The sequence below is a fragment of the Hermetia illucens genome, chromosome 1 (assembly GCF_905115235.1).
Source record: "Hermetia illucens chromosome 1, iHerIll2.2.curated.20191125, whole genome shotgun sequence".
In the NCBI taxonomy this organism is placed as follows: domain Eukaryota; kingdom Metazoa; phylum Arthropoda; class Insecta; order Diptera; family Stratiomyidae; genus Hermetia; species Hermetia illucens.
Window position 1 is genome coordinate 124570355 of NC_051849.1, and position 27243 is coordinate 124597597.

The window sequence follows — 27243 nt, forward strand, 5'->3', positions numbered from 1 at the left end:
TCTGTCCACCAAATTTCGTTCGGATCGGTTCAGCCGTTTTGGAGTAAAATGCGTGTGACAGACAGACAGACAGACAGACAGACAGACAGACAGACATTGAATCGATTTTAATAAGGTTTTGTTTTACACAAAACCTTAAAAAGGGCTAGGCAGAACTAGATTCTTCTTGAAAGGAATTTTAATATTTCACTCGAATGTCAATTATTCACGTTAATTATGACGTCAGCATCTTATTTGTATGACTTAGAATGCTGTTAATTAGCACGAAATTTATAAGTTTGAACTGCTATAACTTTCCCATTAATAGTTGGATTTTCATGAAACTTGGCATGTGTATGCATGTGGCTGTCCTCTATGTCGGTGCAAAATTTAGTACACTTAGGATGAACTTAAGGAGAGTTTTTTAGTCTATTTCTAAAAGTTGATAATATACTATTAGTAAATTTTTTGAGCAGATACCGGAATGGGACATCTCTCGAAGCTTAGATTTCACATAAGTGTTTTACACAAAACCTTAAAAACGGCTGCAGATAAATAGATTCTTCATAAATGTGACTTTAATATTCCACGCGAATGTCAATTATTCCGGGTAATTATGACGTCAGCATCCGATTTGCATGGCTTTGGAAGCAGTAAACTCGCGCGAAATTGCTAAGTTTGAACTGCCATAACTTTGGCGTTAATTGCCTGATTTCTATGAAATTTAGCGCATATACACGAAATATTGTCCCCTATGCTGGTACAGAATCCGGAAGTCCTAGGATGAATTTAAGGGGGGTTTTTCGGTAAATTTCTAAAAAGTAGTAATATACTATTAGTAAGTTTATTTGAGCAGTTATCGGAATGGGACATATTTTGACGCCTAGATTTCATCTAGGCGCACCACCCCGATTTTTTTCGGATTTTTGGGTTGGGTAGTTTCCGGAAATGAGTCCTGTCTCACTTCAAATGCGTACATTTTGACTCCTAACTCACGCACTTTGCAATTTATGCCAGAACAAATGTCAGTTTCGGAAAGTACAAATTGAGACCTTTCATTTGATATCCTACACACCTATATCCGGTGAAAAAAATTTTTGAATCCCCTCTTTGCATGTATGGAGAGCCCCCCTTTAAACTCCACCTAAATTTATGCCACTCGTTGTATGCGTGGGATTTCATAGTTCCCATCTGTCCACCAAATTTCGTTCGGATCGGTTCAGCCGTTTTGGAGTAAAATGCGTGTGACAGACAGACAGACAGACAGACAGACAGACAGACAGACATTGAATCGATTTTAATAAGGTTTTGTTTTACACAAAACCTTAAAAAGGGCTAGGCAGAACTAGATTCTTCTTGAAAGGAATTTTAATATTTCACTCGAATGTCAATTATTCACGTTAATTATGACGTCAGCATCTTATTTGTATGACTTAGAATGCTGTTAATTAGCACGAAATTTATAAGTTTGAACTGCTATAACTTTCCCATTAATAGTTGGATTTTCATGAAACTTGGCATGTGTATGCATGTGGCTGTCCTCTATGTCGGTGCAAAATTTAGTACACTTAGGATGAACTTAAGGAGAGTTTTTTAGTCTATTTCTAAAAGTTGATAATATACTATTAGTAAATTTTTTGAGCAGATACCGGAATGGGACATCTCTCGAAGCTTAAATTTCACATAAGTGTTTTACACAAAACCTTAAAAACGGCTGCAGATAAATAGATTCTTCATAAATGTGACTTTAATATTCCACGCGAATGTCAATTATTCCGGGTAATTATGACGTCAGCATCCGATTTGCATGGCTTTGGAAGCAGTAAACTCGCGCGAAATTGCTAAGTTTGAACTGCCATAACTTTGGCGTTAATTGCCTGATTTCTATGAAATTTAGCGCATATACACGAAATATTGTCCCCTATGCTGGTACAGAATCCGGAAGTCCTAGGATGAATTTAAGGGGGGTTTTTCGGTAAATTTCTAAAAAGTAGTAATATACTATTAGTAAGTTTATTTGAGCAGTTATCGGAATGGGACATATTTTGGCGCCTAGATTTCATCTAGGCGCACCACCCCGATTTTTTTCGGATTTTTGGGTTGGGTAGTTTCCGGAAATGAGTCCTGTCTCACTTCAAATGCGTACATTTTGACTCCTAACTCACGCACTTTGCAATTTATGCCAGAACAAATGTCAGTTTCGGAAAGTACAAATTGAGACCTTTCATTTGATATCCTACACACCTATATCCGGTGAAAAAAATTTTTGAATCCCCTCTTTGCATGTATGGAGAGCCCCCCTTTAAACTCCACCTAAATTTATGCCACTCGTTGTATGCGTGGGATTTCATAGTTCCCATCTGTCCACCAAATTTCGTTCGGATCGGTTCAGCCGTTTTGGAGTAAAATGCGTGTGACAGACAGACAGACAGACAGACAGACAGACAGACAGACAGACAGACAGACAGACATTGAATCGATTTTAATAAGGTTTTGTTTTACACAAAACCTTAAAAAGGGCTAGGCAGAACTAGATTCTTCTTGAAAGGAATTTTAATATTTCACTCGAATGTCAATTATTCACGTTAATTATGACGTCAGCATCTTATTTGTATGACTTAGAATGCTGTTAATTAGCACGAAATTTATAAGTTTGAACTGCTATAACTTTCCCATTAATAGTTGGATTTTCATGAAACTTGGCATGTGTATGCATGTGGCTGTCCTCTATGTCGGTGCAAAATTTAGTACACCTAGGATGAACTTAAGGAGAGTTTTTTAGTCTATTTCTAAAAGTTGATAATATACTATTAGTAAATTTTTTGAGCAGATACCGGAATGGGACATCTCTCGAAGCTTAGATTTCACATAGGTGTTTTACACAAAACCTTAAAAACGGCTGCAGATAAATAGATTCTTCATAAATGTGACTTTAATATTCCACGCGAATGTCAATTATTCCGGGTAATTATGACGTCAGCATCCGATTTGCATGGCTTTGGAAGCAGTAAACTCGCGCGAAATTGCTAAGTTTGAACTGCCATAACTTTGGCGTTAATTGCCTGATTTCTATGAAATTTAGCGCATATACACGAAATATTGTCCCCTATGCTGGTACAGAATCCGGAAGTCCTAGGATGAATTTAAGGGGGGTTTTTCGGTAAATTTCTAAAAAGTAGTAATATACTATTAGTAAGTTTATTTGAGCAGTTATCGGAATGGGACATATTTTGGCGCCTAGATTTCATCTAGGCGCACCACCCCGTTTTTTTTCGGATTTTTGGGTTGGGTAGTTTCCGGAAATGAGTCCTGTCTCACTTCAAATGCGTACATTTTGACTCCTAACTCACGCACTTTGCAATTTATGCCAGAACAAATGTCAGTTTCGGAAAGTACAAATTGAGACCTTTCATTTGATATCCTACACACCTATATCCGGTGAAAAAAATTTTTGAATCCCCTCTTTGCATGTATGGAGAGCCCCCCTTTAAACTCCACCTAAATTTATGCCACTCGTTGTATGCGTGGGATTTCATAGTTCCCATCTGTCCACCAAATTTCGTTCGGATCGGTTCAGCCGTTTTGGAGTAAAATGCGTGTGACAGACAGACAGACAGACAGACAGACAGACAGACAGACAGACATTGAATCGATTTTAATAAGGTTTTGTTTTACACAAAACCTTAAAAAGGGCTAGGCAGAACTAGATTCTTCTTGAAAGGAATTTTAATATTTCACTCGAATGTCAATTATTCACGTTAATTATGACGTCAGCATCTTATTTGTATGACTTAGAATGCTGTTAATTAGCACGAAATTTATAAGTTTGAACTGCTATAACTTTCCCATTAATAGTTGGATTTTCATGAAACTTGGCATGTGTATGCATGTGGCTGTCCTCTATGTCGGTGCAAAATTTAGTACACCTAGGATGAACTTAAGGAGAGTTTTTTAGTCTATTTCTAAAAGTTGATAATATACTATTAGTAAATTTTTTGAGCAGATACCGGAATGGGACATCTCTCGAAGCTTAGATTTCACATAAGTGTTTTACACAAAACCTTAAAAACGGCTGCAGATAAATAGATTCTTCATAAATGTGACTTTAATATTCCACGCGAATGTCAATTATTCCGGGTAATTATGACGTCAGCATCCGATTTGCATGGCTTTGGAAGCAGTAAACTCGCGCGAAATTGCTAAGTTTGAACTGCCATAACTTTGGCGTTAATTGCCTGATTTCTATGAAATTTAGCGCATATACACGAAATATTGTCCCCTATGCTGGTACAGAATCCGGAAGTCCTAGGATGAATTTAAGGGGGGTTTTTCGGTAAATTTCTAAAAAGTAGTAATATACTATTAGTAAGTTTATTTGAGCAGTTATCGGAATGGGACATATTTTGACGCCTAGATTTCATCTAGGCGCACCACCCCGATTTTTTTCGGATTTTTGGGTTGGGTAGTTTCCGGAAATGAGTCCTGTCTCACTTCAAATGCGTACATTTTGACTCCTAACTCACGCACTTTGCAATTTATGCCAGAACAAATGTCAGTTTCGGAAAGTACAAATTGAGACCTTTCATTTGATATCCTACACACCTATATCCGGTGAAAAAAATTTTTGAATCCCCTCTTTGCATGTATGGAGAGCCCCCCTTTAAACTCCACCTAAATTTATGCCACTCGTTGTATGCGTGGGATTTCATAGTTCCCATCTGTCCACCAAATTTCGTTCGGATCGGTTCAGCCGTTTTGGAGTAAAATGCGTGTGACAGACAGACAGACAGACAGACAGACAGACAGACAGACAGACATTGAATCGATTTTAATAAGGTTTTGTTTTACACAAAACCTTAAAAAGGGCTAGGCAGAACTAGATTCTTCTTGAAAGGAATTTTAATATTTCACTCGAATGTCAATTATTCACGTTAATTATGACGTCAGCATCTTATTTGTATGACTTAGAATGCTGTTAATTAGCACGAAATTTATAAGTTTGAACTGCTATAACTTTCCCATTAATAGTTGGATTTTCATGAAACTTGGCATGTGTATGCATGTGGCTGTCCTCTATGTCGGTGCAAAATTTAGTACACCTAGGATGAACTTAAGGAGAGTTTTTTAGTCTATTTCTAAAAGTTGATAATATACTATTAGTAAATTTTTTGAGCAGATACCGGAATGGGACATCTCTCGAAGCTTAGATTTCACATAAGTGTTTTACACAAAACCTTAAAAACGGCTGCAGATAAATAGATTCTTCATAAATGTGACTTTAATATTCCACGCGAATGTCAATTATTCCGGGTAATTATGACGTCAGCATCCGATTTGCATGGCTTTGGAAGCAGTAAACTCGCGCGAAATTGCTAAGTTTGAACTGCCATAACTTTGGCGTTAATTGCCTGATTTCTATGAAATTTAGCGCATATACACGAAATATTGTCCCCTATGCTGGTACAGAATCCGGAAGTCCTAGGATGAATTTAAGGGGGGTTTTTCGGTAAATTTCTAAAAAGTAGTAATATACTATTAGTAAGTTTATTTGAGCAGTTATCGGAATGGGACATATTTTGACGCCTAGATTTCATCTAGGCGCACCACCCCGATTTTTTTCGGATTTTTGGGTTGGGTAGTTTCCGGAAATGAGTCCTGTCTCACTTCAAATGCGTACATTTTGACTCCTAACTCACGCACTTTGCAATTTATGCCAGAACAAATGTCAGTTTCGGAAAGTACAAATTGAGACCTTTCATTTGATATCCTACACACCTATATCCGGTGAAAAAAATTTTTGAATCCCCTCTTTGCATGTATGGAGAGCCCCCCTTTAAACTCCACCTAAATTTATGCCACTCGTTGTATGCGTGGGATTTCATAGTTCCCATCTGTCCACCAAATTTCGTTCGGATCGGTTCAGCCGTTTTGGAGTAAAATGCGTGTGACAGACAGACAGACAGACAGACAGACAGACAGACATTGAATCGATTTTAATAAGGTTTTGTTTTACACAAAACCTTAAAAAGAAAATCAAAACAATGACTCACCCAGGTCGTCACGCCGAGCTCGGTTGGCGGCTGGTGTACCTATTTTTTGTTTTTAAATTCAAAATATTAATCATTACAAGATATATAGTCCTTAAAAAAAACTAACGTTAATTCACTTTCTATCTATAATTTCGTACTTCACTTTTTATGTGTTTGGGTTGGCTTATACACAGCGTGGGAATTCCGGCACTTTACTTCTGCCGCTAAATATTAACTTCATTCATTTGATATTTCGATTATCTGTCTTTTCAATTGTTTTTCTACTTTTTGCTTTAAATCACTGTGCATTTATTATTTGTTAACGATTGAACGATTTGTCAACGATTTGAACTTATTCACTGAACCTTCGTTTAAAAATCACTTGCGTTCCTCTTCCTCCTCTCCAAGACTTTCCAAATTCAATGTTTCCTCTTCCTCCTCTCCAAGACTTTCCAAATTCAATTTGTCCTCTTCCTCCTCTCCAAGACTTTCCAAATTCAAACTTCCTCTTCCTCGATTCTCCAGCAAAGAAAAACCGCTCCTCTTTTTCTTCCTCCGTCCTCACTCAGCACCGAAAAACCAAATCCCCTGCCGCCAAAACTCTTTTCCCCAGCAACATCCTCGCTGTCTTTGTTCGTGCACCGCTTCTATTCCCGCTACATAGCCTTTCTCACTCGGCAATGTTGCGGCAACATGCGCATGCGCCTGCAGATGCGGCAAATCATTCGCCTCCTGTCAAGATCAATTCGCTCGTATGCATTAAATAATGTGCAATCTGCGGCGAACATTAAGGCAATTGCACACTATTAAATGCATTGTTTAAGCAAATTAATTAAGAAAGAGCCGAATGAAATTCCGCTCCCGTCGCGCAGCCTGCGGTCACTACAATTTCCTATCTAGCGCCACCCCCAAGTATTTGATGGTCGGCTTGGAAGTGATGATATGATTCCCGATTCTAATTTCTCTTCCGGCGCTTAGGGATTTTTTTTTCCTCCACAAGTGTCAGCCCACACCTCTGTAGCCAACTTTTAACAGCACCTATTGCCTCGCTTGAGTATAACTCAGCATCTTCGAGATGCTTTACGACAACAACCAGCGCTATGTCGTTAGCGTAACTCATTACCGTGGCTTCCCCCGGAAGAGGAAGATTAAGTGCATTGTTGTTCACAGTAGTGGGCCCAATACGGTGCCCTGTGGGACACCCGCGGAAACAACGTATTCCTGGGGTCCGTCATCGTTGTCATACCAGAGCCTCCTTTCAGTTAAATAACTATCGACGATAGCAGTTAGATAGATGGGAATACCATGCTTGGGATTTACGTATTAGATTGCAATTGGCCGAATTGAATCCATTTTTAACGTCTAGGGTTACTATCACGCAATATTTGCTGGTACTATCCTTTCCCTGGATTGCATCTTCGGTTAAGCCAGGAACCAATTTGATGGCATCGATGGTTGATCTGGCTTTGCGGAACCCATACTACCGATCGGAAAGGCCGCCTTGGCTTTCAACAACCGGGAGTAATCTATTATAGATTACCCGCTCTAACATTTTTCCCACAGTGTCAAAAAGACATATGGGCGGGATGAGGATGGTTCATCTGGAGGTCTATTAGGCTTAGGCAGAACCGCTTCCATGCCGCTAGAAATATTCCCTCGGACATGCACGCTTCGAATGACTCAGTGAACATGTCCGGCCTGGATTTCACGGCAAGCTTAAGGGCCTTATTCGATATTCCGTCCAAGCCCGGCGCTTTATTGTCTACTGCCCTGGTGACTGGAGGAATTGCCATGATATTCAGAGGTGGTTGAAATGTGTCGGTGCTCTCCTCCTGCTGGGGGAATAATACATAGATGATTTTCAGCAAGGGGGTAGGGCACTTTATCTGCGGAGATGAGCGGTCTCTGAATCGTCCCATTACGATTCTATAAGCACTCACCCACGTTCGCTTCTGAGCAGAGCTCCTTAAAGCATTTCTTCTTACTCCGTTGGATTGCGAGCTTGAGGGTTTTGCGGGCTGCCTTATATCCGCACTCTTTTTGCCCCTGGTGGATTCTACCTACCGCCCTCTGAGCTGCTCTTCTGGCTTGGTGGCAGGCTGATCGAAGACCGGTCATTTCATCATTCCACCAGTAGTTTGGTCTTCTACTGGGGAATGAGCACCTCCTGGGCATGGACACGTCACATTCTTTCATTTGGTTCCACGATTCTTCCACATTCGTATTGGTTGGTAATCGCATAAGTGACATCATTTCCTTTTTTTCTCACGAAATCGCCACCATTTAATTTGCGGGTCAGTGCGTTCCTCACGCTGTTTTATCTGTGGCTTAATTCGCAGGACGGCAATCAATAGCCGATTTTGAGGTGCGATGTCTCATAGGGAACGGCTTTGCAATTAGTGACAGTGGTATAATGTCGCGTCTTATAAGAATATAGCTGACTTGCGTTTTACTTGTCCCACTATAAAATGTAGGAAGATGAGACAATCGTTTGATGAACCATGTAATCATAAGTACAAGATCATGGGTGTCAGCAAAATCGATTATACGCTCGCCACCCTCATTGCGCGCTCCGAACCCTTTCTCCCATGGCACATATTACCGTCTGGCTTTTCACCCACATGACCATTAAAATCGCCCGGAATGTTGATATAGTCGTGTTGATATTTGAACAGTAGTCGGTATAGAGGGCATGTTGGAGCCTAGGCACCGTATAGTGATAGCCTCTTGATTTTTTTCCGAAATTTCAGTTGAGTAGTTTTTGAGAATGGGTCCATTAAAGAAATGATCACTTTCGATCCCCCTCACTCTCCACGTTTCCAACAAATGTCAAAATTAAGACTGATTTCGGAAAATACTAATCGAAACCTTTCATGTGCTACCCCCCACGCCTATATTTGATGAAAAAAAAAATTTACACCTCCCTTTTACATGTATGCGAACCCTAATTACGTAACTGTAACTCATTATATGCGTGAGCGTTCACGGTTCCTACTTTTCCACCAAATTTGGTGTTAACCGCTTTCACTGTATCCGAGAAAAATGCGTGTGATAGACAGACAGTAAACCGATTTTGATAAGGTTTTGCTTTACACAAAACCTTAAAAAAGCCAAAAAGCGAATTTAACCTCTTAGAACTGACTAGGAGTCTGAATCCGCACAAAACACAGATATTTTGACTGTAGCTCCTCACTCGGGCGGGAGGAAAAAGTCAATAATAAGAACCGCGATAACAAATTTCAACTTTGTGTGACATCTCACTTAACACTTAGACGGGAAGTCGCAAATGTTTGTGTATGTAAATTTCTGTGTGTGAAATACAAAATTTTGACCTTCCATAACTTTTTCACTAATAGTTGAATTTCTTTCAAACTTCCGAGAATTGTGTATTAGATTGATATTTATAATGGAACCAAATTTTGTATCTTTAGGATGAATTTATGGGGGGTTTTCGAGCAAACATCCAAAATATGATATTATGCTATTATGAATATTATTTGGACAGGTATTTGAATGGGATGTTTTTTGAGGCCTATATTTCGTGTGAATTGTGTTCACACTTTCCGGTTGGTTAGGTTCTGAGAACGAGTTCTATTACACTTATTTCCTGATATTGACTGAAACACGAGCCAATATAAGAAATAAGGTAAGTTTCGAAAAAGACTAATCAAATCCTTTCATTTGATATCTCATCTGAACATATGTATTTTGCAGAAAAAAATCAACAGAAAATGGCGTCACTTATTTTATGTAAAGGGATTCACAGACTACTTATTCTTATCAAATTTCGATATAGTAGGCTCAGCCGTCTCCGAAGAAATTCGGTGTGACAGACAGACAAACAGACATTCAATCGATTCTAATAAACCTTTTTTCACATTAAATTTTAAACAAGTCGGAATACCGGAAGCTCGATGCTTCGGGTATAAAGGTTTTGTGTTCATCTTATGTGAAAAACTCTCTATACATGATGCCGCATTCGTACATAGATAAGAATACAAAATATTCCATCAGATTTTGCAAACTCAGAGATATCCATGTGTATATACATGTCAACGACATAAATACTGTGTTCATCCTAAATAAACAAACTCTGTCTATTACCGCATGACAATGCACACAATATATATGTGCGCATCTAAATTGATCTGACGCACATTCATGCATTTCTACTTTACTCCGTGCACAAAAGCAAGCTATATATGTTACGTACGTAAATTAATATTCGCTGATAACCAGGTACACACATATCTATTATATTGGTTAATACCCGCAAGCTCAGCAGATCATGTATAATGGGGTGCTTGCTCTTTCCGTCCCAGAGGGGACTACGATTGTCGGCTTTGCTGATGACCTAGCTGTGGTTGTTGCAGCAAAACACCCAGAAGATGTGGAGGTTTACGCAACAGAAACAGTGAGAGCGGTAAAGTCCTGGCTAGAAAAGGCCGGACTGACCTTGGCGGACGCGAAAACGGAAGCGGTCTTAATAACGAAACGCAGGAAAAATAACACTGTAAAAGTAGAGGTCGGTGGACATACGGTCGTATCAAAGCCGGCTATCAAATACCTGGGGGTAATAATTGACACCAAATTGAGTTTTAGGGAACACCTAGAGTATGCATGCCAAAAGGCAGCCAGTGCCACCACGGCACTTGCAAAAATGTTGCCAAATATTGATGGGCCGAAACATTGCCGGAGGTTGGTGCTAGCCGGAGTGGTGCGCTCCATCCTGCTCTACTCGTCGCCTGTGTGGGCAGAGGCGCTTGCAAACTCTCAGAGACGGAATCAGGTGAACTCGGTTTACCGGCGGATGGCTTTGAGGATTTGCAGTGCTTTTAGAATCACATCAGATGAGGCAGTATTGGTGGTGGCAGGCATGACCCGGTTGACATTCTGGCCAAAGAAATGAGTGTCCTGTACAATGCAAGACATATGAAGGGGCATGCACAGCGTAGAAATGCGGCAAGGTCAGAGTCGCTTGATCTCTGGCAACGGAGATGGGACGAGTCTGCGAAAGGTCGGTGGACGCACAGGCTCATTCCCAACATTGGGGAGTGGCTTGAGCGAAAACATGGGGATACCAACTACCACATTACCCAGTTCCTCACGGGACACGGTGGTTGCTACAGGCAGTATCTGCACCGCTTTGGGTTGGATGATTTTCCGAACTGTCCCAGATGCGATGGCATACCGGAGGATCCAGAGCATGTGATGTTTCACTGCCCACGATTTGCGATGGAGAGAAGGAGCTTAAACCAGGTGCTGGGCAGGAGCGGAACCCCGGAGAGCTTGGTTACTGAGATGCTAGAGTCCGAGGAGAAGTGGCTTGCGGTTGGCTCCGCAATCATCCAAATGCAGGAGGAGTTGCTGAAGGAACAAAGAAGGAGGAAAGCTGCAAATAGAAGAAGGATGAGTGCCTAAGAGCAAACCTACCCCGCGAAGTTATACCTCAATGGCGGTTCCGCGGGGCTGGGGCTGGAGAGACCGGGGGTGGTTTTTAGTGGGTGTGAATCCCACACGCGCCCGCTGTAGTTCTGCCGTTCGGGCGGCGGAGCTGCGGCGGACGTGTCTTTCTAAGATTTTCCACCTCCGTGTACGTACAACAAAAAAAAAAAAATACCCGCAAGCTTCATTAGTACATACATATACATACCCAGCTTGTGAACGGGATAAAGGCTGAAGAAAAGATGTCTACCTGGAGAAATTGTGGCTTTGTGTTCATCTTATATGAGAAAGTTTCTACGCACATTTTTCCATTCCTATATGGCTAAAAACCCAAGATATTCGTATTACAGACTTACATATAATGCTCACGCTAAGCCAATTGATATTGATATATAAATCATTAAAAACCTAAAACGAATGATTTCCTGCGACCTCCCATTCACGTGAGCTCACTTTGTTGTGGTATTGGCGAATTGATATGTTATGATGAAGTTTTCACCTTCTGCAATTGTAATTGTCTTGCAAATAATAGTTCCTCCAAACTTCCCAAAGTGATGCCTTATGGTATCCTTTATGCAAGTGCCACATTCTGTAGATCTAAGATGAACTTAATGGGGGTTTCCGGCTAATTTTCCAAAATATGCTAATATGCTATTATTAGCTTTATTTGTGTAGATATTGGAATGTTGTATATTTTGAGGCTTAGATTTCGTCTAGATACAGATTTTGTGGTTGGATAGGTTCTGAGAACGAGACCCGTTACACGTTTTGGGGTTAATATTTTGAGCCGTCACTCTCCTACGTTTCACCCGATATCAAATATGGGATCATTTTCAAAAAGTACTAATCGCATCCTTTCATTTGATACTCCACATAGATACATTCTGTGAAAAGAAATGTTGAACTCTCTATTCACATGGATGGGGAGTCCCCCTTAAACTTTACACGAAATGGCGCCACCTATTGTATGTAAAGGGAATAAAAGATCACATGCTCTCGCCAATTTTCGTACCAATCGGTCCAGCTGTTTCCGAATAGAACGAGTGTGACAGACAAGGAAAACTAAAATCCGGCCGTTCATATAATTTCACTTCATATGATGACGACATCATGCAGGTCTTAGGGTGCAATAAATTCACTGAAATACGAAACTTTGACCTTTTATAACTTTGTTAATAATAGTTGCATTGCCTTCAAACTTTCAGAATTATGTGCTATATTATGTCCTATGCTGACGTCAAATGTTGTGCCTTTGGGATGAATCTATGGGGGTTTTCCAGTGAATTTCTAAAATTACTACTATTATTAACTTTATTTGAGCAGATATCGGCATGTGGAGAGTGGTTTATTTTTCAAAGCGAAACACTTACTCAAAAGAGCAAAAATATCACCTGACAAACTTGGGGACATCATGCTTCATACTATAGCTTATTTCGCTGAATTAACTTAAGAGAATTTTCCCAAAACCATAGTAATATACTATTATTAATTTAATTCGAGTAGATATCGAAATGGAGAGCCTTTTGAGGCCTGGCCATCATATAGAAACTGCTTCATGATTTTTTTTTTATATTTTTTCTGAGAATGGGTTTGCTAAAGAAATCGTCATTATGACCCCCGCACTCCGCGCACACTCATCATTTCATACCCAACATGGCTATATTCAGTGAAAAAAAATTTACAGTCCCAATAAATTCAACATAGAAACATGTCGCTCGGTGCATATGTGGGTGTTCAGGGTTCCTGCCTTCTCATCAAATTTCGTGTCAATCATTATAGCCGCTTCTGAGAAAAATGCGTGTGACAGGCAGGCAGTCGGACAGACGTTGAACCGATTTTAATAAGGTTTTCCTTTACAAACAAAACCTTAAAGCTCGCTGTTTCCTACCTTTTCAAAAGGAAGCCCGTGGATGACATCCAAATATGGATACAATTCTAGTTGAATTCGACAGAAAAATGCCAAAATCATCATCATCAATGACGTAATAAATTGTATCCAATCTACTGTTTACTGTCTGTCTGTCTGTCTGTCTGTCCGTCTGTCTGTCTGTCTGTCTGTCTGTCTGTCTGTCTGTCTGTCCGTCACGCGCATTTTTCTCGGAGACGGTTGTAGCGATTGACACCAAATTTGGTAGAAAGGTGGGAACTGTGAACGCTCACACATGCAGTGAATTACATCCTTTTACGTTGAATATAAGGGGGGTCCCCATACATGCAAAAGGGGGGTGTAAAATTTTTTTTCATCAAATATAGTCATGTGGGGTATCAAATTAAAGGTCTCGATTAGTACTTCTCAAAGCCGATCTTAGTTTTGACATTCGTTGGAAAGGTAGGGAGCGCGGGGGGTTGAAAGTGATCACTTCTTTAAGGGGGCCATTCTCAGAAACTACCAAACCGAAAAATCTGAAAAAAATCAGGAGGCTGCCACTATATGGTGCCTGGGCTCCGAAATACCTTCCATGCCGATATCTGTTTAAATAAAGTTAATAATAGTATATTACTACAATTTTTTGTAATTGATTAGAAACCCCCTTTAAGTTCATCCTAGTACCATGCAATTTTGTAGTGATATAGGCTAAAATATAGAGCATGATCTTACCAAGTTTGGTGGAAATCGCACTATTACTAACAAAGTTATAATACCTCAAATTTGTTGCTTCTTTGAAAATTCAAGACTATGAATGTCAATATCACCCGAAAGTGGATACTCCCGCATAATGTATGGATATATTACGTGCTACGTACCAGGAAATACACAAAACCTTTCGTACCTGAAGCGTCCAGCTTCCGGTTTCCCGACTTGTTGTAAGTTGAAATAGGCCCGCCAGCAACCGTGTGCCGATTTCGTCATCACAGCTGTTATTGGTTGTGATTTTTTAAGCCTAGATAACAATTTTCATATTGTATTCTCCTATTTGTAAAGTTTTGTTGAAAACAAATAATAATAATATAATAATAATAATCGTTGGCGCAACAATCCATGTTGGATCAGGGCCTTGAAGTGTGTTAGAGCACTTCATTCAAGACCGTAACGGTACACTAGGAGGCAATGTGGTCAGCATTGCGCTCGCCCGAGATTATTACCCTGATTTGAAAACAAAACCTTATTAAAATTGGTTACTGTCAGCGTGTGTGTCTCTCATACTCACTTTTCTCAGAAACGGTTACACCGACTAACACCAAATTCAGTGGACCGGTGGGAACTGTTAACGCCCACGCATGCAGTGAGTTATATCGTTCTATCTAAAACGTAAGGGGGTCCCCATATATGCGAAAAAGGGGGTTAATTTTTTCACCGTATATAGTCATATGGGATATCAAATGAAAGGTCTCAATTGGAACTTTCCAAATCGAGTCTTAGTTTTGAAGCTAATTGCGAAACGGTAGAGTAAGGGTCACTTAAAATAAGGGTCCATTCTTAGAAACTATTCATTAGAAAAATCTAAAAAAAATTATCCCTCTATATGGAATACCTTCCATGCCGAAATGTGCTAAAATAAAGTTAAAAATAGTATATTAATATATTTTTAAAAATTACTGCGAACCCCCCTTAAGTTCGCCCTAGATTCATAAAATTTCCCTCAGGGCTCGTCAACGACCCTAAACGCTTACGATGCGGGGAGTGGTGTCCCCGAGCTGCCCGAACAAGTAGTACCGACCCCCTAGCTGGCTTAATACCTGCGTCCTAGGTAATAGCCTCGAGACAGTTCCTCGGTGAAGAGCGAACTGCTAATGACCCATACACGCCGGAACACACTAGGAGTCCCCGAAGCCGTCGACAACTCCTTGTCCAGTGTACAAATATATCCATCCTTGTCGACGTCGATGGGGTGATGTGAGCCTAGCTCTCCCAAGGTGGTACTTGTGGCGTGCATCAGGAGCCAGCCCCTTCAGGACCCTGGTAATGTGCATTGAACTGGTATTAGTAGATCACGTTGCCCCGAGCGAGCGCTGTGAGCTGCGGGATCAGCTAATCATAGGTTAGGCCTCAAGGACTGGGGCAGGGGCTTTGTCCTCGAGGGTATACTCGTTCCTGACTATTGCGGCCCGCTCCCTTGTACACGATACGCGATACGAGGAGATAGTGAAAGTGAAGGGTGGCTGCGTTTATTCGCAGCACGAAAATGCGCCGTTCGCCCCAGCGACCAGCGAAGGACGAGACATCGGGACGCGCAGATGGAGAGAAGGACTCACAAAATGATGCGGCACCTGCAAAGGAGACAGGAACCCAGACCACACCACATAGTGCTATAATTGCGGAAAGAGGCACAGCGGAAACTGCCGAAAATAACGAAATGGTTTCGAATATAAGTCGAGTAGGAGGACTGTCGATTACTCTGGCGCAAGCTGAAGAGGAAAAGCTTATTAAGAAATGCGCGGCAGTTGTCAAGCACATCTGATCTGCGACGTTCCTTCAGAAAAACGTTAGCAAAGGGGTGAAAAACGGGCTAAGGGAACTGGAGAAGCTCCTGGACAGGATTGCATGTTAAAGGCGGAGATGGAGAGTAAGAGAAAATCCGCAGGAAGCAGAAACCACCGCGCCTCCCGGCGAGAACATTGCGGGTGCCAAACAGATCGCAGACAGTCCCTTGCAGAGCGAACTGGGGAAAAACGAACGGAGGAATGGACATCTGAAGGAGATTTCACCCAGGTACTCTCCAGATCTCAAAAGAAAAAGTTGAAGAGAAACAAGAGACAACAACACGTCGCGCCATCAGAAAAACCTCTGCCTATAATTAAGGCGGACATGAAGGACGGAGCACCAGACTGCCAGCTCTGCTTATTAAGCCGACCGAAGGCAAAACTTTTGCGGAAATCCTTAGTGAAATCCGTTACAAGATTAAACCCGAAGACAACGGAGCAGAAGTGTTTTCCATTCGTAAAACGAAGAGTGGTGGAGTCCCAGTCGAACTAGGCCCGAAGACTATAAATAAAGTTACGTTCTGTGAAGCAGTCAAGGGGCTTCTGGGAGAAAAAACTTTGGTTTCCAGCTTGGAACCCATATGTTCTGTGGAAATCCAAGATCTTGATTGGCTCACAGAAGAGAACGAGGTAGCAGAGCGCATCAAACGCGAATGTCCGGAGGTAATCAATGCCCGCAGTGATATGACCTCTGCGAACTCCCGGGCCAAAAAATCGCTGTGGTGTAAGTTGCAGAGCAATACGCAAGGAAGCTTCTAAACAGCAGAAAAATAAGAATTGGTTGGGTAGTGCGTAGGATACGAATCCGGGCTGTCCCAACCGAATGTTACAATGTTGGATTATGGGCACACATCTAAAAGGGGGCGTTGCTTGCGCTGATCCGCAAAGGGAAAGGCGATTCCGAGTTGCCGTCTTCATACCGCCCACTATGAATGCTTGACACTGCTTGGAAAGTGCTCGAAAAGATCATCAGAAGTAGACTCGCTGAAGCGAAACGAGCTGCTGGAGATTTATCTTCCCGGCAGTTTGGTTTTAGAGCAGGGAGATCCACTGTTGATGCTGTCATGCAAGTTCGACGAGCGGAGGGACATAGCCGCCGAACTCGATGGATGGTGCTCCTCGTAATGCTTGACGTCAGAAACGCCTTTAATTCCGTAAGATGGAAAGATATTTAAGCGGATGGATGACTACTCATGGTTTCAACCTTGCACTGGAGAAAGCCAAAGTAGTCATCATGACTAAAAAGAGAATTCCGACCCTGCGTCCCATATTGTTCGGCGAGTCGAAAATCGAATCAAAGCCAGCCGTAAAGTACCTCGGGCTGACTCTTGACTCAAAGATGAGCTTTTTTGAGCAGATCAAAGCAGCAGCGAATAAGGCTGCGGCTGGAGTTGCGGTGTTAAGTAGGCTGATGGCAAACATTGGGGGTCCTACGTCTAGCAGGTGACGTCTTCTGATGAGTTCAACGCAGTCTGTCCTGCTATGTGGCGCAGAGGTATTGACTGACGCTCTTGGCAAGGAGGTATACTGTAAACACCTCGCACAAGTACAGAGACGCGGAGCTTTGCATGTGGCGTCTGCATACCGCACTGTCTCTGAACCGGCGGTGATGGTGATCGCCGGAGTGATCTCCCTTGCCCTTCTTGCTAAGGACCGTCAAGCCATATATAAGCGCAAGGAAGATGAGCCAAAGCAATGCACCCTAGACGAGTGGCAGCTCTCTTGGCAAAATGAAACTAGAGGCAGATGGACTGCGCGACTCATCGGCAACTGCGTGGCTGAATAAGAAGCATGGCGAGACTGATTATTTCGTCGCCCAATTTTTAAGTGGACATGGAAGTTTTCAGTCTTACGTGCGCAAGATTGGAAAGGACGATGCCCATCACACTTTTTTCTTTTGTTGAAGGTGTGATGGGGTTCGTCAGCAGCCCTATTCAAACACAGGGGATGTCTCTCCAGACAACATTGTCGAAAAGATGTTGAGGAGTGCTGACAGGTGGAGCCGTGCTGCCCACTACGTTCAGGTCCTTCTCGTTGCTGAGGAGATAGAGCCCGACCGGTTGAGGAGCCGGATGGCAGGGGGTTCTTAGAACTGACAGTTCCCTTCCTCCTCTCCCCTCCCGTTGGTCAAAGTCTATTTTTTTAAGGCTCCACAAGGCGGGAGAGTTCGGGGACTAGGCCGAATTAACGTGAGAAATGGTTCCAGGCTAGTTCTCTGAAGATGGGAAGGTGTTTAGTTGGTAGTCCGACGACGTACCGACCCGGGAGTCCAACACTGTGTGCGTAAATGCATTCAACTACCCGACCCAAAACAAAACCCATAAAATTAATGTAGGTACTGGAAAGTTTATGGCAAATCCTATTATTCTTAAAAAGTAACAGTAGGTCAAAGTTGCTTGTTTTTCATCAAATTGGCATTCCCTTAGATATGAAATGTCAGTACTACATCGAATTGAATATCGGATACGTTGAAGGTATATAAACTACGACCTATGTGTGAAATGAAAACATCGTGTGCCCGAATAATGTTACATGAAAGATCAACAAAATCGTTCATACCTAAAGCGCCGAGCTTCCGGTTACCAGTCTCTTTATTGTTTTTAGTTTACCGGCAGTTTCCAATGTTGCTGCTCTTCTCGTTTTTAGCACTGAGGTTACCACCATGTATTTCGTCTTGTTTTCATTTATGTACTGCGCAACATCTTGCATCGCCTAATCGAGCTAGATGCAGGTAATTTGTACATCTTAGTTTGTTCTTTCATGAGCAAATAGTTAGGTGGCCTTGACGAGGATAGTGCCTTTGTCATCAGCAGGCCAGATTAAAAAGGATGCATGATAGCGGATACCCTTGTCTTAGGCCGTTGATGGAAAAAGGTTTCGGGAGTGGTCCCGCTCCTTTTATCTGCCTTCGCATTTTGGTCACGATCATTATTATCCATTTAGTTGAAATATCAAATTCTCCTCGGCTACGTTATCATAAGCGGCCTTTAAGTTGATGAAAAGATGGTGGGACTGATGGCCATACTCAAATAGTTTTCCAACGACTCGACTGCCGCGAGAGAGAAAATTTGATCTCTTGCTGATTGTGTGGAGTGAAGTCTATTTGGTATAGGCCGATGATACTCCGGGTATACCAGGGACGAACAATATTGTATCTCTGTAATCGCTGCACTGAGTGACATCTTTTTTCAGGTTTTGTGTGAAAGAAAACCTTATTAGAATTGAGTCGATGTCTATCTGTCCGTCTGTCTGTCTGCCTGTCACACCCGATTTATTCGGAAACGGCTAGACCGATTGTCACGAAAATTAGTAAGGGTATGTGACCTGCTGTTCACTTTACATGCAGCAACTGGCGCCATTTTATGTTAAGTTTAAGAGGGGGCTCCCCATACATATAAATGAAGGGTGCAACATTTTTTTTCATAAAATGTGGTTATTTGGGGTATCAAATGAAAGGGCTCAATTAGTACTTTCCAAAATATTTAATATCGGGTGAAACATATGGGAGTAAGGGCGCAAAATATTACCATCAAAAAATGTAACAGGTCTCGTTCTCAGAACCTATCCAACCGAAAAGTCTGAAAAAAATCACAGTGGTGCATCTCTACGAAATCTAAGCCTCAAAATACATTCGGTTCTGATATCTGCACAAATAAAGTTAATAATAGTATATTCCCACATTTTAGAAATTTACCCGGCAACACCCCGTATGTCCATCGTAGTAGTACAAAATTTGCCATGGGTGTCAAGGATAACAATTTGGTCAAATTTGAAGAAAATCCAACCAAATTTATAAGGGTGAAACTTCGCCATTTTTTGTGAATTTCGTGCATTCTACGTGTATGACGTCATCATGCTATATCAATTCATCAATATCACAACGAAGTAAGTTCATATGAATGGGGTCGCCAAGAAGTATTTTGTTTTAGTTTTTTAGTCATTCCTATATGAATATCAATTACTCCAAACAGGCATTTGGGTATGTAGGTATATTGTATATGCGTGCTAATGAAGTTTGCGGGTAGTGCCTAATTCAGGTAGATATATTTTTACATTAAACCAGCCGTATTCAATATGCGTACTACATATGTACATATGTATACTTTGGCGCATGAAGTAAGCCGGAAATATAGGTACCATCAATTATATACGTACATGAATATGTACAGTATTCGGAGATATTTGTTTAGGGTGAGGATAATATCTATGGCTGTAATATGTACGTATATCTTGTAGTTTGGAAAAGAATGAATGATGAAGGAATATGTTGGATTTGTAGCTATATACGGATAGAAAAGTGTGCGTTGAAGTTTCTTACATAAGATGAATACAAAACCTTTATACCCGAAGCGCGAGCTTCCGGTATTCCGACTTGTTTATGTATGGGATAGATAATGCCTCATTGCCAATCATCAGGCATTTGTCCGTTGTCTTTAATTGAAGGGGCTTACATCTCACCGATATTCTGTTGTTGGCCAGTTCATCAAAATATTCAAATAAAACTTTGTCTCGTTGAGATAAGCATAGAGATGTTTGTGGCTTCATCCTGTTTACTTGTTGGTTAAGCTTCTTACGGTTACTCCCTCTCTTTTTCCAACTAGCGGACTTGTGGGTTCCCTCATGCCTCCGTTTGCTGTCAGTGAAGTGGCTTGTCCGCTGGACGGAATTTGTGATAGCTCTGCGCGTGCTCGCATTCTTTGCAGCATTGACTGTCATGTAGCAATCTTCGTCCCGTTGCTTACTTACAGTCGTCATCGATCCAGTAGATTCGACTCTTTTCTTCTTCATAGGGATTACAAAAAATTGGTTTGATGACGTTTTCAGCAATCGCTCTCACCTGGTTGTCAGAGCGGAGCCAACGAGATAGTCATGTGAGTCTATATTGCCCTTAACTGTCAACGTGCAAGAGTTGAATTAATCCCAACGGCCTATTATCAGAGGATAGTAAAACAAGTCGGGAAACCGGAAGCTTGACGCTTCAGGTATAAGAGGTTTTGTGTTTCCCTATGTGAGGAGCATAACGTAGTTCTCCATTGGCTTATAGCATTGACCCGAAATATTTAAATCGCTCAGTTCTGGGCAGGTTACCGCCATTGCCAGAACTCAGTGATTTAAATATCTGGAGGGGCAGATTACTGCCATTGAAAGAACTGAGCGATTTAAATATCTCGAGTCAATGCTACCAGCCAATGGAGAACTGCGTAATGAAATTGTTTCAAGCATTAACGCCACCTGGATGAAGTGGCATTCCCCAACTGGTGTTCTCTGTGATCGACGTATCAGCGCACGTCCCAAACCTAAAATTTACTGCAATGTCGCCCGTCTATAGTTTGAGTGTTGACTATAAAGGACAATGAACGGCGTCTTCCGGTAATGGGGACGAAGACGTTGCAATGCACTGGTGGCGTGACATGTTTTGATCACGTCTGAAATGAGAATATCCGCAATCGATATGGGTTTGCACCGATCGTGGAAAAACTGCGAGACAGGCGTTTTCGATGGTGTGGTCACGTAATTTACGCTAACGAGAATCCAACAACCAGTATTAGTCAGAACATCGAAGTCAACGGTAGGCAACCAAAAAGCCGGCCAAAACAATGGTCGCATGATACACAGGATGGGGATTTGAAGGTCTCGCGATCCTGATCAGGCATTTGATAAAATAAAATGACGAAACCGATCACGACGAGCCGACCCCGCTTGTGAACTGAAGGCTGAAGAAAAAGAAGAAGATGTGAGGAGCGATGAGCCTGACAGTTCCGTGTCACATAGTTAAAAATTCTATTGGCCTCTATTTTTTAGAAAGCAATTTAATAAATCATTTGATAGAAAGTACTGTATTGAAATACTCAACTTCACACGCTTCACACTCTGAGTTTAATATTAATAACAAATGCCAACAATTTAACCAACATCAAATATAAACAAGTCGGAATACCGGAAGCTCGCGCTTCGGGTATAAAGGTTTTGTGTTCATCTTATCTAAGAAATTTCAACTAACATTTTTCTATCCGTATAGAGCTACAAAACTACAGCCGTAGATGTTACGTTCACCCTAAACAAACAAACTGTCTATTTTCGAATACTGTACACATATAGGCATGTATATAGATTGATTGTACCCATATTTCCGATTTACTTCTTATATCTATCTGAATTAGGCACTACCCGCGAAGTCCATTAGCACGCATATATTATATACCTACATACACACACGTCCCGTTGGAATAATTGATATTCACATACAAATGACTTAAAAACTAAAACAAAATAATCCCTTTCCACCCAATTCATTCGTGGTGGTATTGACGAATTGATATATGATGATGACGTCATGCAGGTTGTAGAGTGCACGAAATTTGCAAAAAATTGTAAAGTTTTACCCCCTATAACTTTGTTAATAATAGTTGGATTTTCTTCAAACTTCTCCAAATTGTGCATTATGTTCTTCTTTATACGCATGCCAAATGTACTTCTGGGATGAAGATGAGGGGGGTGCCGGGTAAATTTCTAAAATGTAGAAATATACTATTGTTAACTTTATTTGTGCAGATATCGGAACCGGATATATTTTGAGGCCTAGATTTCGTAGAGATGCACCACTGCGATTTTTTTCAGATTTTTCGGTTGGATAGGTTCTGAGAACGAGACCTGTTACACTTTTTGGGGGTCATATTTTGAGGCCTCACTCCCCTATGTTTCACCCAATATCAAATATTGAACCAGTTTCGAAAAGTACTTATTGAGACCTTTCATTTGATACCCCACGTGGCTACATTCTGTAAAAAAAAATTTTGCACCCCCTTAAACTTAACACAAAATGGCGTCAGTTGCTGCATGTAAAAGGGACGGCAGATTACATACTCCTACCAATTTTCGTGACAATCGGTCCAGCCGTTTCCGAATAAATCGGCTGTGACAGACAGACAGACAGACATCGAATCGATTCTAATAAGGTTTTGTTTTACACAAAACCTTAAAAAGGGCTAGGGAGAATTGGATTCTTCTTGAATGGAATTTTAATATTTCACTCGAATGTCAATTATTCTCGTTAATTATGACGTTAGCATCTTATTTCTATGGCTTAGAATGCTGTTAATTAGCACGAAATTGATAAATTTGAACTGCTATAGCTTTCCCGCTAATAGTTGGATTTTCATGAAACTTGGCATGTGTATGCACGAGGCTGTCCTCTATGTCGGTGCAAAATTTAGTACACTTAGGATGAACTAAAGGGGAGTTTTTTAGTCAATTTCTAAAGGTTGATAATATACTATTAGTAAATTTTTTGAGCAGATACCGGTTTTACACAAAATCTTAAAAAGGGCTGCAGATAAGTAGATTCTTCATAAATGCGACTTTAATATTTTACGCGAATGTCAATTATTCCGGGATTCCGGGTAATTATGACGTCAGCATCTGATTTGTATGGCTTTGGAAGCAGTAAACTCGTGCGAAATTGCTAAGTTTGAATTGCCATAACTTTGGCCTTAATTGCCTGATTTTTATGAAATTTAGCACATGTATACGAAATGGTGTTTCCGGACAGCTCAGTGGTTAGAGCACTAGGCTGTCATACGGAAGGTCGCGGTTCAAATCTCACTGGTGGCAGTGGAATTTGCATCGTGATTTGACGTCGGATACCAGTCGACTCAGCTGTGAATGGGTACCTGAGTCAAATCAGGGTAATAATCTCGGGCGAGCGCAATGCTGACCACATTGCCTCCTAGTGTACCGTTACGGTCTTGAATGAAGTGCTCTAACACCCTTCAAGGCCCTGATCCAATATGGATTGTTGCGCCAACGATTATTATTATACGAAATATTGTCTCCTATGCTGGTACAAAATTCGGAAGTCCTAGGATGAATCTAAGGGGGGTTTTCCAGTAAATTTCTAAAAAGTAGTAATATACTATTAGTAAGTTTTTTTGAGTATATATCGGAATGGGATATATTTTTTGATATTTTGAGGCCTAGATTTCATCTAGGCGCACCACTCCGATTTTTTTCGGATTTGTAGGTTGGGTAGTTTCCGAAAACGAGTCCTATCTCACTTCAAATGCGTACATTTTGACTTCTTACTCACGCACTTTGCAATTTATGCCAAAACTAATGTCAGTTTCGGAAAGTACAAATCGAGACCTTTCATTTGATACCCTACACGACTATATCCGGTGAAAAAAATTTTTGAATCCCCCCTTTGCATGTATGGGGAGCCCCCCTTTAAACTCCACCTAAATTTATGCAACTCACTGTATGCATGGGATTTCATAGTTCCCATCTGTCCACCAAATTTCGTTCGGATCGGTTCAGTCGTTTTAGAGAAAAATGCGTGTGACAGACAGACATTGAATCGATTTTAATAAGGTTTTGTTTTACACAAAACCTTAAAAACAGATATGATTGGGAAGGGTTTTCCTTAAATGTTTACCGGTATTGAATGTATTGAATTATGTTAGGCGATTCTGACGGCTAGTTAACGAGGATTTTCTTAAAAATGACATTTTAGAAATAAAGTAATCGTTTAGTTGAAAACAGTGTGTTTAACTCCAAAATCTCCCAATTTCTCCCATTCGCATTTATCTTTAGAAGAGAAAAGTGCAGCAAAATAAGCAACAGACTAGTGAATTCTACCTAAGCTAAGAAGAATCAGCAGAGCGATATTGATGTTCAATATCCGCTGTTGCAGAGGTATTCGGCAGTTATGTTTTACGTGACGAAAATTCGGAATGTTGTGAAATACAATCAGATATTAAAAGATTTCTCCGAGACATGAATGATTCTGTGCTGGACATAGAAAATACGGAAGAGAAAATTTGTAGGATTTCATGTAAAAGCAATGTTCAGAACAGAATTGGAAAGTTGTATTATCGGTTCTTATTAAAAAGAACCGGGTATATGATTTCTACACGCATTTAATTGAATTTCGATAGGAACCCCGTTCGAGTTGGTACTATATTCCTGGCTAATTTTGGGAATGCACCCATTCAAATTTTATTGTATATGAAGAAAAAAGCACAATCTTTATAATAACTGTGCCATAATAAGCCTTTTGTAAGTCCAAATTTACATTGTAAGTGGCATCACTGATCTTTCAACGAAAAAGTGTAACTTGAGGTCGAATCTATTGAAATTGTGGCTATCACAATTATTTATTTTACATGCACACGATATTCATATCTTTACGGAGAATATGTGGATCGGACACATATACATATAAGCATCTGCTTCCAGAAACTTACGATAAGTATTGTGCAAATACTGAGCCACATACATGTTCACACTTAAAGTACACTTATAACTATTAAAAGAAAACACAAATTAGTCTTTTTTACACTTACCAAGCACCAATATGTTAAAAACCTCATTTTCCCTCCTAGAACATTTGACACCATAGGAAGTTTTAAATTCTCAGGAATTTTAAGGTATACATGGTCATAATAGATTGCAAATATATATTCGAGGCAACCAATTGAATGGATGGTAACAACAAAAGATCGTAGTTTGTAAAGTTCGACTTTCGCCATGTTTCATATAGTGCTCCTATCGTTTTTGTATAAAAAGCATTATGCTAGCTATATCTGCTAATAAGAATAAACAAACCAACACTTCACGAATAGATGAAAGAAAAAATCCTGCACATTTTTCACTCCGATTTTTATTCCGTATTTTAAATTTTCGCTTTTAGTGCATTAACTACGCTCGGGAAAGCTAAAATAAGGATATTATTTAGTTATTTACAAAAAGAAATCAGGCTCGATTTAACTAATTGTTTAGTCGCCTTTCAGGTGTTTTACAGATTTTCTTTCGAATTGGGTATAGGAATATACATAATGTGAAAGTTCGCGCACACTCTGTTACTCCAAGCGAAAGCTTTCTATTTCTCCTCAATAAAGTCAAGCTTTTCCTTTTCCAGTGCTGGAAACAGATATTCATCCATTTCTTAGGGTTTCGAAAGGAAAAACTAAAACAATTAGAAAACTTTCTGTTCATCTATCTAGTTTTCTATCATACGTATCTAATTTGGCAGGGCAATGAATGGTGTGTTAGAATCTACAGCAGAACAAATTTGGTTTGGTGTTAATCCTAATGCCGAATCTACATGTTTGCCAAACATTACAAACCCATCGCATATTCAAACGTATGGATAGAGGGTTTCCTGGCGATAATGTCTGTTCAATATGTTTGCCACTAGCCGCAAACTCCAAACCTCCACAAACGTTTGGCGGACCAAATATCGCCATCCACACGTTGGCAAGAGCGTTACTATTTTCGAAGTAAATTTCATCTGATTTGTCCAAAAGACCCGAACTCGATAGGATTAATGGTAAGCATTTGCAAACATATGCAAGTTAACTTTATCTCCCGTCGGTTGACTAAAAAAAATTCAGGTTGGTTCTTAGCAACTTTATTAACTGCTGAATTTGACAAGTCTGAGTATATTACAGCTATTTATATGTTTATAGTGCAATTACAATCATGAAAAAGTTAAAACTGTCAAATGGGCAAATTTAAAAATGAGACCTACTTGCCGATTTCAATATGCATGGGTTCAATAAACGTTAACCAGTCCTCACGTCTTGCTGGCGTGAGGGAAACGTGCGTTTGCCTTCTTATGGTAGAAAGTGCGATAACCTGGATCTAGGTCACCTGTGATAGGAAATGTGATAACTCCTCCCTCCTTAAAAATCAGTGTCCCACAGATTAAAATTGTATTTTTACAGGATCAGCGTGAGAATAAAGTAAGTTTGTTTCTAATTCACTGAGGTTGTTTTAATTCGTAAAAGCAGGAGTAAAAGGATGACAGCCAATGACAAGGTTAATAAGTCAATTACAACATCAGATGCGACCGGCACAATATTAAGTTAGTTTTTCAAGTTTTTTAATATTATCCAAATGAAGTTTGTGTAAGTATTCGATATCAAGTTTTACATTATTTTCGATTAAGGGGGTCATCCCGTGTGACGGATTCGCAGAATCGAATTTTCTTTTTCGTATCAATTATATCTAGATATAGCGTAAAATATATGGGCAGAGTGATTTTTTGATTTTCGGAGTCGTTCGGAAGTTATAGTACCGGATTTATGTCGATGTCCGTAATAAAGCTCGTATTTATTCGTCCGAATGACCCTAAAAACGGGACAAATTGTACCAACTGGTCCTCCAGGTTGGGGGTTGGGTAGGGCTGACAACCCTACACGGAAAACAACTTGTTACGAAGCCACAACAGGAGCCTCGGATAGGACGGATTTTAAAACGACGGACCCGGCAACGACAAAGGAACAACGATTTGCGCATTTTCTCATGGAACGTGCGCTCCCTGTACAGAGATGAAGCTGATAAGCAGCTAGCCGATACCCTGTCCCAA

At 40.6% G+C, this 27243-nt stretch overlaps 1 protein-coding gene across 1 annotated transcript in view; it reads right to left on the reverse strand.

The window, feature by feature from the left end:
• The window catches only part of LOC119652090 (androgen-induced gene 1 protein-like), a 97899-nt gene extending 72218 nt beyond the window's left edge, over positions 1-25681 (reverse strand). Inside the window, exon 1 of the mRNA XM_038056034.1 lies at positions 25217-25681. Coding sequence (XP_037911962.1) covers positions 25217-25402 — 186 coding nt within the window. The 5' untranslated portion in view covers positions 25403-25681. The remainder of the gene's footprint in view (positions 1-25216) is intronic.
• Positions 25682-27243: the final 1562 nt, after the last annotated feature.